The sequence below is a fragment of the Nycticebus coucang genome, chromosome 8 (assembly GCF_027406575.1).
Source record: "Nycticebus coucang isolate mNycCou1 chromosome 8, mNycCou1.pri, whole genome shotgun sequence".
In the NCBI taxonomy this organism is placed as follows: Eukaryota; Metazoa; Chordata; class Mammalia; order Primates; family Lorisidae; genus Nycticebus; species Nycticebus coucang.
The window spans coordinates 26,638,659-26,652,804 of NC_069787.1; the positions used below are offsets into that span (position 1 = coordinate 26,638,659).

The following is a 14,146-nucleotide window of genomic DNA, read 5'->3' on the forward strand; positions in this document are numbered from 1 at the left end:
GGCTCAAAAGATAGTCCTGCCTCAGCTTCCAGAGTAGCTACAGGCGCCTGCCACAATGCCTGGCTAGGTTTTCTATTTTTAGTAGAGACAGGGTCTCACTCTTGCTCAGGCTGGTCTCAAACTTTTGAGCTCAAGCGATCGACACGCCTCAGCCTCCCAGAGTGCTAGGATTACAGGAGTGAGCCGTCACACCCAGCATATTAGTTAGATTTGTAGCATTCTCAACCACTGTGGGCCCATTGGGCTTAAAGGACAGAAGCGTGGTGTGGGGAGAAAAGGGTTCTCCTTCTGGATGAAAAATTCCAGATGAGAATCTGTATTTGACCCATGTAGTTTTACTCAAGCATGAAAACATTATAGCCCTTCGTTCTTTTAGAGTTGTTGTTCAAGTCCAACTTTCAGTAGTTGAAGCAATGTGGATGCTTTACTTTTATCTGCAGGCCAGGAAATAAAAGGGTGTTGACTGAGCTCTCTTTGTCTCATTTGGAGGTAACCTCTTTTTCTGATGGGGGTAGTGTTTTTGTTTTTTCTTTTTAATTATTATTTCTAAGCAGTGTCATAAAGAGTTAACCGGGTCTGACTTGGTTCACCCTGGCTTATGTGATGATGAGTAATGCGATGTTGGTAACAGCAAATTGTTGTTTATAAGCAAACATGGCATTGTGCAAACAAGCAGGCCTGGTCTCCAACTGGTTTGATTTCATGGTGGTCAGCAGCTGATCTATGTAACATACAACCTTTCTGCCTCTCTAAATGTCAGAAGAATGACTATTTGTTTATCTTGCCTTCTTCCCAGCTGTTTACTCTGTGCTGCATTTACCTCGACCTTGATTCCTGAAGAGTGGCCCCTTTCTCCTCCCCAGTTCTGTTTACGTTAGCCCTGCCCCTGGTGTCACCTATGAAATCTGTTGATTATTCCACCTGGTTAATGTTAAATTGCTCTTGTAAGATGATGTGTTTGTTCATAAACACAAATGCTGGGCCCCTTGTTTACTGTACCCATGGCAGCAATCGTTATTAAACAAATATTGCTTTGTTTGCGGGTGTGAGCAGCAGTTTATCCTGCAAGGTCTGTTTGAAACACACACACACACACACACACACACACACACACAGAGACAAACTTAAATGCTAGAATTTTGATAAAGAAAGAAAAAGGGGAACTTGTCCCTGGAATGTGGTTGAAACAGACTTAGGTTTGCTTTTCTTATCTTTTGCTTGGATGAAGGGGCTGGCGAGATTAACAAGTTGTTTGGTTTTTCTAAGAGATTTCCTTAGTGTAATGATATCTATGCAGTTGTTTGCTTTTTTCTGAAGGGAGAGAGCTCTCCTGAAAGGCCACTAGCTCAGTAATAGAGCATCAGATGGCTAGAAAATTCTTTGTGGAACAAACAAGGACTTAGAAGGTACAGGAGAAGAAGTCTAGTACTATGAACAAGGCAATCACCATCGAAAGGTACAATCCTTGGATTTTGTATATTGTGTATGTGTTGTGTGTTGTCCTATGGGCTTGATGTGATCCTGTTTAAAACACGTACTTTCTGTCAAGTGTGAGAAGGTAAGATTAACTTTTTTAGTTTGATGTTTTCAGAATAAAACTTGCCTGATATAAATGGAGACATTTTAAAATAAGTCTTATGTGTTTTTAAAAGCTGGTGTTTTTACTCTTACCTGTGACTCTGGCCTGTCTCATTTTCAAGTAGAGTTATGCTTTGTACCACTTTTAGTTAAGTAAAGCAAGCGTGTGTCTCTTCATTCAGCTTTGTATGTATGCGTGACTCTTGGCCCTTGGACACTGGAGCCTCATGAGATAAGAACTGAACATTAGCCTGTGTCCTTTGTCGTGTTTTGCAAACAGCAGAGAAAACTCAGCTCACATCATATCTGTTTTTGTTTTTCTTTCTTTCCCTAAGTTATGGTTTGTTGCTGCTTCTGAATTTGCCTTCTGTTTGAATGCTAGGCATGGCCTCCTAGCATTTGCTGTAAATTACAAAGATATAACACAGATGGATGGGGGCTGGGAGGTCATGACCTTTGAGGCAAATGGGTGGTGGGTTTTTTTGTTGTTGTTGTTGATGATTTTTTTTTTTTTTTTTTTGCAGTTTTTGGCCGGGGCTGGGTTTGAACCCACCACCTCTGGCATATGGGCCTACCCCTTTGAGCCACAGGCGCCGCCCCATGTATATATATATATTTTTTTAATCAAAGGCAGCCTGCTATCTTTGTCTAAGAGCAACTTTCAAGGGGGAAAATCCATACATGCCTACTGGAGTTTTTGATGAATAAAATTAAATAATTGTCCCTTTCACACAATGGAGAAATGTGAACAACAGAATTCTGAAGGCCTGCATTCACTGAATTGCCATGATGCTTGTGAACATATTGTTCATTTTGACCACTAGAGCAGTTTGGGATGGGAGGCAAAGCGAGGGAGACATGAAGTGTGTCATTGAACATGCCAGTCATTAATTGATGTTATGAACCTGGCCTCGGGTACATTAAATGACATAAAATATGGAAATGAAAAAATATATATTCTGAACTGGTGTTGATCACTTTATTCCACCAGGCTATTTGTGAGAGTTCAGCTGTTTGAATGTTCAAATGATTAAAGTTCCGAAGGCTTTGTTAATTCTCAAACTTAACATCTATTTTGTTCTGTAAAAAGGCATTTTAATTAAGCTCCCCGGAACACCTGGCCCCGTCATGCCTGACCTTCAGAGACTTCCTTGTGGCAAAGTAAACAGCCTAGCACTGGATTGCCAAAGCTCCTTTTCGGTCTCTATTTAATTATTTGAGTTCGTCGGGATTAATATGTGAGGGAGTGGGTATGCCTCTCCTTTGTACTCTAGTTTCCTAGAGTGGTTCCTTTCTAACTTCCATAGTTTGACCACAGTTGCTATGATAACTGCACTTAAAGTCTTGTTTGCTAGGAGAGAAGGGAAACAGACCCACTGTAGCTGAAAATTAAAAAAAAAAAAATTAGACATCTGCAACTTTTAGAGGGAGTGGTTGTTTTCTGCATTCATGTGTGTCTTGTAAAGATTACAGCGTCCACGGAAGTTTAAGAGTTCTTAAAAATGAGACATTTATGGTTTCTTTGAACAACATTGCTGCCGTGCTATTGGAATTCAGAAATCCTTTTTCTTTGGAAATATGAAGTCTCCTGTCTTCACATTTGAAAGCCTGGTAGAGAAAGGAAACCTTTGCTTTGGGTAGGAGTGTTGTTTTATTGCCACACTGTTCCACCAACTGTTCTGAGTCATGAATAACAGGAAAATTAAACTTCTATCTTCTCCCGTTCCCAGTCTGTCTGAATTGTTCTTACGTATTGTGGGGTTTTTCATTGGTTGATTATCTTTAAATTTTCGATGACTAGGACAATCCTGTCTCCTTAAAACATAACATGATACAATGGTGTAAGTTATTTTCTGAGTTTCAGAACACCAAAGCAGGTGGTCCTTCTAAAGAAGTGTAGGGAAAAAAGTATTTTAAAAGTAGGAATGTAGAAGTTTCTAGTTAGCACAAGCCCTTTATCTCATTTGATCAAGAGATAGGGCTTGGAGTTTTCATTTAATCAGTCAAAGATTTGGGCCAATTATATGTATTAAATTCTTATTAAGTCCAAGGTGTACCTGTACCAAGTTACGTTTGAAATAAAGGATTTTGTTTCAATTTTATTGAACAAATGGAGATGGAAAGGTGGGGAAGGAAACTATTTTAATTTGAATGCCTATTTTCCCATTTAATTGATAAATATAAACTATTTCTGGTTTAATTGATAACACAAATTAGTTCCTATTTCTTTTTTCCTCTTTGGAAGGTGAGAGAGCTAAGCATTATGTTATTGAAAATAAGCACTGTTTCTCTAAGTCCTTGCCAGTTCCGGGTTCTTCTTTCTCTTGGGCCTGGCAGCTGTAGGAGCTTCCCCTTGGTCATCTGAGATACACCTTGACTGTGTCTTTCCTTTTTTGCACCAAGCCCTGCGTCTCCTTCATTCTAGAAATTGGGATAGATGAGGACAGAGACTTTAGGACAGAGACTCTGCTTTCTAGGAGGGATTCTCCTACAGCTGATTTGCTTTTTTCTCCCCTGGGACACCCAGCCCACCACCTGTACGATAGTCTCAACCTCTATTCCCCTGAGACCTGGAATGATCTGCATAGCTTAATACATGGCCACATTTATTTTGTTTTTGTTTTTTAAACATGCCTTTGACAATTTCATTGCTCCTGAACTTTTTCTTCCCAAGTGCCAAATGAAATTCCAGATTTTTAAAGATAGTGCGCAATAAAGTTGATTATATATAAATCATTTTTAACAACAGGTAATATGCATAATTTATGGGGTTACAGTGCTATCTTTTTGATATTTATGATGGATAATGTTCAGTTTTTGCCCTCATATTACTGCTTTAAATTATACCACAAGAAAATTAATGAGAAAGTAGATTTATGGGTTTCATTTGTTTGTCAATTCGGAAATTAATTGGGTGTTAATTTTAGCCGTCCCTCATCAGACCAGGACTTCAGTATGTGTGCATTACTTTGCATTCATTGTAGCTTACCTCCCATTTACTGTGGGTCACTAGCTTTGCATACATTAAAATAGCCCTCCGGCTCATTCCCTTGATTACTTTTTGAACTGCCATGCATTAGAAAATTTACGCCTTTCTGTTATAATTATGAAAACTTGGTATTGGAAGATGGTGCCTTCATAGAACAGCGAGCACACTGACCTCACTTCCTAAACTTGGCTCTTGGATAGCCTTTCTGTGAAACCCGTCCCCTTCCATTGGCAGCAGCAGGCAGATAAACCCTGGTGTCTGAGAGTTCATTCACAGTATGTAGAAGTTATGTCAGGTGAGGAAATCAAAGGCCACTGTGACTATTTCTCTTGTTTCGTTCTTCCTCCCCTACCCACCCACCATCCTTTGTTTTTTCCAGGACGGTGATCTGCTACCTCACTTGTAGAAAGCCACTCCTATCCTGGCTCCAATTGGGGTGCCTCTGTCATATATATGCTCCCCTGTACTGCTCCCTTAGCCCTGACATTTCTCTGTAACACCCTCCACCAGTTCGTCCCCTCCCATCCTGATCCTGTGACATCTTGGCAGGTGATGAGTGAACAGTTTAAAAGCATGTGCCTCTTGTTCGGAAATGTGATGTCTCCATTGTCAAAGTCCTCTGTTTAGAGTCTGACTTACACCTGGGATGTTATCTTTTGCTTGATTCCCTCTCCGTTTTGAGAGTAATGCCCTCAGGAGCAGTACGAGGACAGAGCTTGTTTAATATCTCGGGCCACCCCTCTGGTTGCCTACTAGGGGGAAAAAAATCCATGGAGCTGCACCTCGCTCCCTACACTCCTCTGTTTGCCTGGTTTTGCCACGTAAACCCTCTGCACATTTACAGGAAACAGTCCACTGGCTTGATGAGGCCCAGGAATAAATGTCTGCTTTATATCTTAATACTGACCAGTTTGCCTTCTTTTTTCCTCAACTACCTGAACATGATTGGGAATTTTGAATCTTAGTGATGCAATGTGAGAAATGAAAAAAAAATACTTATTTTTAGAAATAAAGGTCATCTGACTTCCCCCCTGACTCTTTCTCAGTCTACACATTGTGAGGAGTTAACTGATGAGGAAGGAACAGCCACATGTTCAGTATTTCTGTAATAACGGAATTCACGTAGTCACATTCACTTTCTTTGCCTGCCTTATTTTCCTTCCTTCCTTCTTTCCTTCCTACCTTTTCCATGAGCTTCTGTTATCTTTTCAAAATTGCATGCCCCTTATTTCTTCCTCCCTTGTGCATGGGTGAACAGCGAGGAGGAGAATTTTTCTCTTTGGATGAGGGGAGGACTATGCAGTCACTTTCATCATGTCCCTGAAAGTGGTTTCACCGTTAACTTCTCTTCTCCTCTCCCCATAGAAGTAGAAACATATTTTATAAAACTATGTTTAGTTTAATTTACACATCCTTTCATGAACAGACCAAGTTCTTTAAGGGCATTTATTCAGCTTCATATAAATAATTGATCAGCCAAGTTAATTTACTTCTGCCTGACTTGGTCAACCTTAATTAACTGCCCTGGAATCAAGACTGAACTTTTTGTTAGCTTAAAATCTTTCACAAGCATGATAACAAAGGGCTTTATTTTCCCTAAATTTTCAGCATCAACACTGTAACCAAGGAAATAATCATAATAATAAAGCACTGCTTTAATTTACTATAAATACATTGGCCTGGACATTATGAATTTTCCAGAATACTTCCAGAGAGCAGCTCTGTTGGCAACAACAATAAATAGGCATGCTAAACTCAGTTCTTATCCTTTTCTACAAGTCCCTCCAGCACAAAAATGTATCTTTTGAAATCAGTAGGGTTGTAATGTTTCCAAGCAAGATGAGAAATGGGTCGTTTTGGGCTTCTTTAAGCTTTTCAACATCTATGCAAGTATAGCCTCAACCTTTGTAAGTCTGTTGAATGGATCATTGATTTAAACAGGTCCTGATCATTTGGAGAGGTCTTAGAGGAAGGCGGGCAGGTTTTATTTCTGGAGAAAGGACTTACTGTTGGGTGTGGTGTGGCTGTGTCCTCCAAGTGCTATTCCTTCCTGTTTAGGCACTGGTTAATTGCACCGTGTTTCTTGTCATTCATTTGTCATGGAGCAAGGCTATTGGTTGGTTATAGGGTGTCCCGGGGGAAATGGAGGTTATGCAAACTGAGTGCCTGGAACAAGCTTCATCTAAGAAAAGAGGGTAGACTGTCTCATGATAGAGAAGACAGATGCCTCCCCCATACATTGCTTTGGTCTCAGATCACTCTAATGATGTAAAGCTCAGTGGGGAAAGAGTAGTTTGCTAAAGAGTGCTGACACTTTTCATCCCTGTATTTTAATGTTTTTTTTTTTTTTTTGTCCACTCACTACCCTCATTGTTGTCTGTTCTGGAACTTAATTAGTTTTATTTTCATTGATTTATTTATTCACCATCTAGCACACGACTTTACAAAGTAGAAATTCTCCATCATTTATATATATATATTTTATTAAATCATAGCTGTGTAAATTAATGCAATCATGGGGTACAATGTGCTGGTTTTACATACAATTTGAAATATTTTCATCTGGTTAACTCTCCATCATTTATTGAATGGACAAGTTCATGGGCAAAGCGGGGGATAATCGGTTATGGCTACGTCTACTCCTTAATCAACTGAGCTTTGGTTTTCTTATCTGTAAAATGGGGACAACATTTGCTTGCCTTATTTCCCTTGTAGCCTTTATTATGAGTTCAAAAAGTATATCAGAGGGCTCTGCACTTTATGAAGCATGGTACAGATACAAAGGCTTGTTAAATGGCTTGGAATGTTCGATAGAGAATATCGCTGGCCCAGACACTGTTAGAAATGTTCTTAGACATTGACACTCCTATTTTTTCACATGTGCTTTTCCAAAAGCTGTTTTCTCCTGATTGGTGTGGGAGATTATGGGAAATTTTAAATCTTCCAACCTACATACTACTGTTAGCACTTGACTAATTAAGGACATCCTCAGACCAAAATAATCCTTTATGCAATTTTGGTCCCAAAGCCTGCACTCTCACAAACCTGATTCACAAGCCAAGCTGCTTGGCCTGATGCCTGCAAAACTTGTACTGGAGGACTTGGCAGTCTTCTTTGGAACTGCACGGAGCAAAAACAGGGCCTTCTCATCCAATTGAGTATTGGAGATTGTTCTTCCTCCACCCACCAGGATGGTGTCAAACCAAGGAAACAAAAGCAGGACCAGTCTCGTAGATACCTGTTCTCAGGTATGCGAACAGTGGTCACATAGTCTGAAAGAGCAGCATCCCCTCAGGACAGGTTATTTGGCTAAATATGGCCCATTCTGAGAGCATGTGTAGAGTTTATATATATGCAATATTTTTGTCTTTTGGAGATCCTCTCCCCAATATGGGTAGGCATTCTCAGAAATCTCTTTTTTTTTTTGTAGAGACAGAGTCTCACTTTATGGCCCTCTGTAGAGTGCCGTGGCCTCACACAGCTCACAGCAACCTCCAACTCCTGGGCTTAAGCGATTCTCTTGCCTCAGCCTCCCGAACAGCTGGGACTACAGGTGCCCGCCACAACGCCCGGCTATTTTTTGGTTGCAGTTTGTCCGGGGCCGGGTTTGAACCCGCCACCCTCGGTATATGGGTCCAGCGCCTTACCGACTGAGCCACAGGCGCCGCCCATTCTCAGAAATCTTTTAAAAATTGGTTTGACTGCGTGCAATGGCTCACACTTGTAATACTAGCACTCTGGGAGGCTGAGGGAGGAGGATCCCTTGAGCTCAGGAGTTTGAGACCAGCCTGAGCAAGAGTGAAAACCCATCTCTATTAAAAATAGAAAAATTAGCCTGTGTTGTGGTCAGTGCCTATAGTCCCAGCTACTCGGGAGACTGAGGCAGAAGGATTGCTTGAGCCAGAGTTTGAGGTTGCTGTGAGCTATGATAACTGGGCAACACAGCACAACTCTGTCTTAAAAAAAAAAAAATGTTTTTTTTTTCTTTAGGTATACTTGTGATATGTCCTAAAAGTTAAGTGGGCTTCCTTGCCACCTACTCTCAGACAGTGGTCCTCTCCTGTAAATATCTGAACACTGTGCCTTTTTCTTACCTCTGTACAAATGGGCATGATTATGGAAGAGAGACTTAAGTACAGGGACAGAGCTTGCCCAGGTTGCACAGATTTGGGGCTGGGGGTGAGCAAAGCCACACATTGTCACAAAGTATCTAATTGCCGGATTCTTGCATTTTAGGAAAGGTTTTAGTTGTTTTGTTTAGATTCTTTTCTCTGTGGACAGGAAGTATGTAAATTCAACTTTTAAAGGACTATAATTACTGGAAAGTCTGATCTGAAGAGACAAGCACAGAAAAAAAAAGAAGAATAAAAAAGTAAAGAAATGGGAATGAATCAGCTGTTGCTTCTGAGTTTGTTTCCCACCTGTTAACAAAAAATGCCATTCTTAATCCACCTCAGAATTGGATTAACTTAAAAAAAAAAAAGTCGCCTTAGTGTGTGTCACACTTTATGGGGGCAAGACATGATTGCAAGAGGGACTTTACCTAACAATTGTAATCAGTGTAACTGGCTTATTGTACCCTCAATGAATCCCCAACAATAAAAAAAAAATAAAAAAATAAAAAAGTCTTCTGGGTTTATGAAGTCAAGTTGGATCATACAGTGCACTGAAAGGAAATGAAGAAAGATATGAATTTCTCTGCTTCTAATTCTTCCATTTGGTTTTTGTGCAAGTCTGCAGAAAGCAGACTTCACTTAATTTCCAGCAAGAGAACAGTGTCCTCTAAAGTTGTCCAAGTGTTTCAGTCTCCCTGTTGTCACGTATTTGACGTATGGGGAAGAAATCTATAGTGTTGGTTGTACATAACGTCATGATTAGAACAAATTTGTGAAAAAAGAACAGTGCCTGTGGCTCAAAGGGATAGGGTGCCGGCCCCATATGCCAGAGGTGGTGGGTTCACACCCAGTCCCGGCCAAAAACCACACACACACACACACACACACACACACACAAATAAATAAATAAAAAAGAGAGAGAGAGAGAGAAAACTAGAACTAAAAAAAAAAAATAAAGTGATAAAGTTTTCTGCTCTTGGGCAGAGCCTGTGGCTCAGTGAGTAGGGTGCCCGCCCCATATACTGAGGGTGGCGGGTTCAAGCCCAACCCCATCCAAACGGCAACAACAAAAAATGTTTTCTGCTCTTTGATCTGGAGGTGGTATTTCACGTTAAAGCAGTGGTTCTCAACCTTCCTAATGCAGCAACCCTTTAATACAGTTCCTTTAATACGGTGACCCCCCCAACCGTAAAATTATTTTTGTTGCTAACTTTATAACTGCAATTTTGCTACTGTTATGAATCGTAATGTAAATATCTGATATGCAGGATGTATTTTCATTGTTACAAAGGGGTTGCGACCCACAGGTTGAGTGTTAAAGTCTTAATTATTCAAGTATTTTCAAGTATTTCTCAGCTTTGATGTTTGAACTGTCAATTTCCTTTAACAACTACTGTTTTCTCCTCAACTTAACAAAAACACACGTAGTGGTTCAGAGCTGTGATTCAACAACTGGTTGAAGACCTGGTTCCGCCATTACTAACTCTGACATATAGTGGACAAGCTAGAATAACTCGTGGAAGCTTAGTTTTCTCATCTTCAAATGGGGGTAGCAGTTTTCATCCACTAGAGTGGAGAATATGGCCTCCCTGGCTCAACACTGGTGAGCAATAGACAGTAACAGGTGACGGCCAATGTTACATGTCTCTGGAGACCTTTACCAAGTCTAGAGCTGAACTGGCTCTCTGGGATTAGGGTTTTGTGCCTAGCCTAGAGTAACAAGGATGATGTGAAATGTATTTACACCCAAGAGATACTTTCTAGCTACTCGTTTTGCATGATATATATTTTTTCTATTAGACATTTAGTACTTTCAACTTCAGATGTTTTCTTAAGTCTACCTGGGCAAGATTTTTCTCCAAAATTGAATATAGGGGCCCAGACTTTTCAAGCCTTAAACTAAACTAGATACCAGTAATCTAGCAAGAAGCATCTACATTTAAATGGGATTTTCCAGGTCAGTTTTAACTGTAAGACAAAGATCAGAGTTTGTATTTATTTTGCTTTTGAAAAGTAGAAACGTTTTCCTCTATCCCTTTCTCTTTGTCTCCCTCTCTCTGAAAGTGGCCTATCCTATTGCAGGGGTCAATTTTGAAGTGGTTCAGTACCTGAATGGTTCCAAGGAGCTTGAATCTTTAAAATGGTTTTTGGTTTTGACTGTGAGGTTTTTTAGCATAAATTACCCCAGGGGGCCTCCTGGTAATGTGTGTTTTCTCTTGATAGACGGAAGTTGGAGACTATTTCTCTAAAAGTGTAACATCACCACACAGCACGCCTGCAGATATTAAAATTTCATGATATACCTTATATGTTTCATAGGATAACTTAGTGGTTTTTTTCAAGCAAAACAGCCAGATATAATAAGAGAAATTTAATCCCGCAGTCTAGGTTCACCTTTAAAGCGTTTATATTTTTTCTAAGGAGAAAAAAGAATATATTTAAACCAGTACTGCTAAAAGTTGAGTAGGGAATGACAGTTTCACACTCATAAACTCGGGGAGTGGCCACTAATGAGAGATAAATTGAGTGAAAGAAAATGACAACTGTTTACAGATTTTGGCAACATTTAAAGTAGGGCCCCTGCTCCTTATGCACAACAACTGTTTTAACAGCTGCTTTTTTTCTTCTTCTTTTCTCCCCCCTCCTGGAAATCCTTATATCAGGTTTTTGAGTCATGATGCAAGAATCTGGGACTGAGACAAAAGGTAACGGTTCAGCCATCCAGAATGGGTCGAGCAGCAGCAACCACTTGTTAGAGTGTAGCAGCCTTCGGGAGGGGCGGTCCAACGGAGAGACGCCGGCAGTGGACATCGGAGCAGCCGACCTTGCCCACGTCCAGCAGCAGCAGCAGGTACTGGGCTTCAGTTTCAGGGAGGTAGAAGGTGGTGGTGCAACGTCTCCCAGTTAACTTTACCCTTGTGCTCCCCTGTGTGCCTGTCTACCTGACTGTAAGCATCATCTACTAAGCCACCAATCCTCTAGGGTCTCTGCTGGTTGGCTCAGGAGACTAATTTTCCAGCCCTGAGGTGGTAGAGGCCTTGGAAGTCCTCTTAGAGCAGCCGTTCTCAACCTATGGGTGGCGACCCACAGGAACTGTATTAAAGGGCCGCGGAATTAGGAAGGTTGAGAACCACTGTCTTAGAAGAAGTAGTTGTTAAGCGTCCGATTGAAGGGACCTCTCCCTACTCCTTCCTGGCCTCCAACGTGTCTGTCTAATCTGTAACTGCTTTGAATAAAATTACTCTGTTGGAGAAAAGATTCCCGATGCTTTACTTAACAGGCAAAACAAAACAAAAATGGATAGGCTTAAGCTTTATGAAGAAGGAAAAAAAATAAGAAAAAAGGGATAAAAGAGACCAATAAGAGATATAAAAGGGGAAAATGTTAGGTAAGTAGGGAAGGAGAAACAAATAAGGCAGAAAACACCCGTGACACAGGCATCAGTGTAGGAAATTACTTCCCACAACCTCTAGGAAGTTAGGGATATAGGGCATTTATCTTAGGTTCTTGCATGGATATGGCAGTTGGTATGTGGCTAAATTTTACTGATGTTTTAAATTATCTTGTATTGGTCCCTCCCCCCAAATGGATGTAAGTTTGGACATATTCATTCCTGCTATATTCTGTATGGTCATGGAAGTGAGTTACCTGTAAATGACTGGTAAGATATTTCCAAATGGTACATGTGGCTCAAGAAATGATGTTTAGTTGGCAAAATGTTGACAGAAATTCATGTAAGTAAATAATATGTCCTTAAAAGTTTGGTTTTGGTTTTCCAGTCTCTCTGGGAATCAGGGAATAATATTAGTTTTTGTTAATAATAATGGATGGTTTGTGTTCCATTTTTGTCCTTGATTTGTTTATTCAATACATTGTTATAGTACCATTTGGAAGCAGTTGGAAGAAAAGAATGATCTATCTTTGGGGCTTTCAGAAAGACACAGGATGGTAGGGTGGGGGAGAGAGAAGACAAACCCTTCTTTTCTCAGACCGTTTTATTGGAATTTATATCAGAGGTGCTAAGGAAATAACTTCCTGTGTTAGGGATGCAGCTTTTAGGCAGGCTCTGAAGCATGTTTTGTTTTTTCCTTGCTAAGAATTTTAAAAAATATAAGGAATCATTAGATTGTTACCTATAAGTTGGTAGGACCAATATGATGCCATGGAACCTGTTCGGGTAAGATACAACAGAGAGAAAGACAAACTCAAGACTTAATCCAGGGGACATCCTGCGAATGATTTGATCTCTCTGTCATTGGCAGCCCAGACCCATTTGTGCCTGAAGCTCGGGCTCCCTTTAGCTGGAATTTCTCAGTTTGTCGTGTATAAACTTTTAAGTTAATGCAGATGGCCACATTCTAACCAATGAGGTGTTTAGCAAAGCCCCTCATAAATGTATCTGTGTGTTTGTGCTAGCGTATGTTCATGTGGTGTTCTCAACTATTGATGAATATGTTGTGAATAAACAGTTAATATATTTGAATGTCATCTTCTATGCCCTTACCAGACAGAGGTCAAAATTGACTGTTTCTTTATGGAGCATTTGAGATGGGACTATTGACTAATGTGGTATGAATCCCAAATGATTAGTATTTAGAGTGCATTAATTAAATAAGTGGGAAATTAACTCCTTCTGGATTTTATTTCAGGAACTGCAAATTATTCAGGGTCTCAAAGCAGTAAGCCAGACAAAAAGCAAAACACACACAACACACACCCCAATGATGGCAGTAACAGACCGGCTGCATAGAAGAAAGTTATAAAAGTGCAGTTCAACAGCTTCTTCCTTAAATAGTATCAGTAGCAAAATTAGTTTTCTGCATCTTTCCTCTTGACCTTGGCTGTGACCACTTTGGAAGATTTATTGTTGTGGGTTACTGACATAAAGGTCAAGAAACTGACTGTGATTATACTTTGAAACTCTTTTCTAGTATTTTATGACAATTTTATTTCTATCTGCCATTAATACATTTTGGGAAGAAAGAAAGCAGTTGAGTCTATCATTGAGGCTGATACCCCACCCCCCTCCTCCAAGTTATGGCTAGAAAGCCCTTTGAAGCCTTTTAAAATAAAATATTGACAGCTGTTTCCCTCCCATAAGTATACAAGGCTCTTAACAGGTTGTCAGAGCAAAGGGAAATCTGTAGATGAAATAAGAAAAACGATAAGGTTGAAAAACGTTTCGCAGGACTATAGTTATCAGAGTTTTCTTCCAAACTGAAAACTGCAACAATTAAACAGTTTGGAGAAATGTGAGCATTCCATGATGGGCTTTGGTTGTTTTCGTCATTTTTATTCTACAGGTTTGTACTTGAAGTGAGAATACCAGCAGTGAGAAAATCACAGCCATGCTGAATTCATTACTGCAGTAGTCACACAAAACCATGGATAAAATTTCAATAACTGCAGGCCACAGTTGAGTAAACAGTTGCACTGAAATTTAATTCCTGTTGACTTTTCCCCC

General features: G+C 40.1%; 1 protein-coding gene across 10 annotated transcripts in view; it reads left to right on the top strand.

Moving 5' to 3' along the window:
* FOXP1 (forkhead box P1) overlaps nt 1–14,146 on the top strand; it is a 616,360-nt gene that overhangs the window by 367,247 nt on the left and 234,967 nt on the right. For 9 of the 10 annotated variants that reach the window (XM_053600815.1, XM_053600814.1, XM_053600806.1 and 6 more), the window contains one exon: nt 11,346–11,533. In XM_053600815.1, coding sequence (XP_053456790.1) covers nt 11,357–11,533 — 177 coding nt within the window. In that variant the 5' untranslated portion in view covers nt 11,346–11,356. Of the gene's footprint in view, nt 1–1,129; nt 1,457–11,345; nt 11,534–14,146 lie in introns of those variants that run through there. The other variant, XM_053600812.1, reaches the window with a different exon arrangement.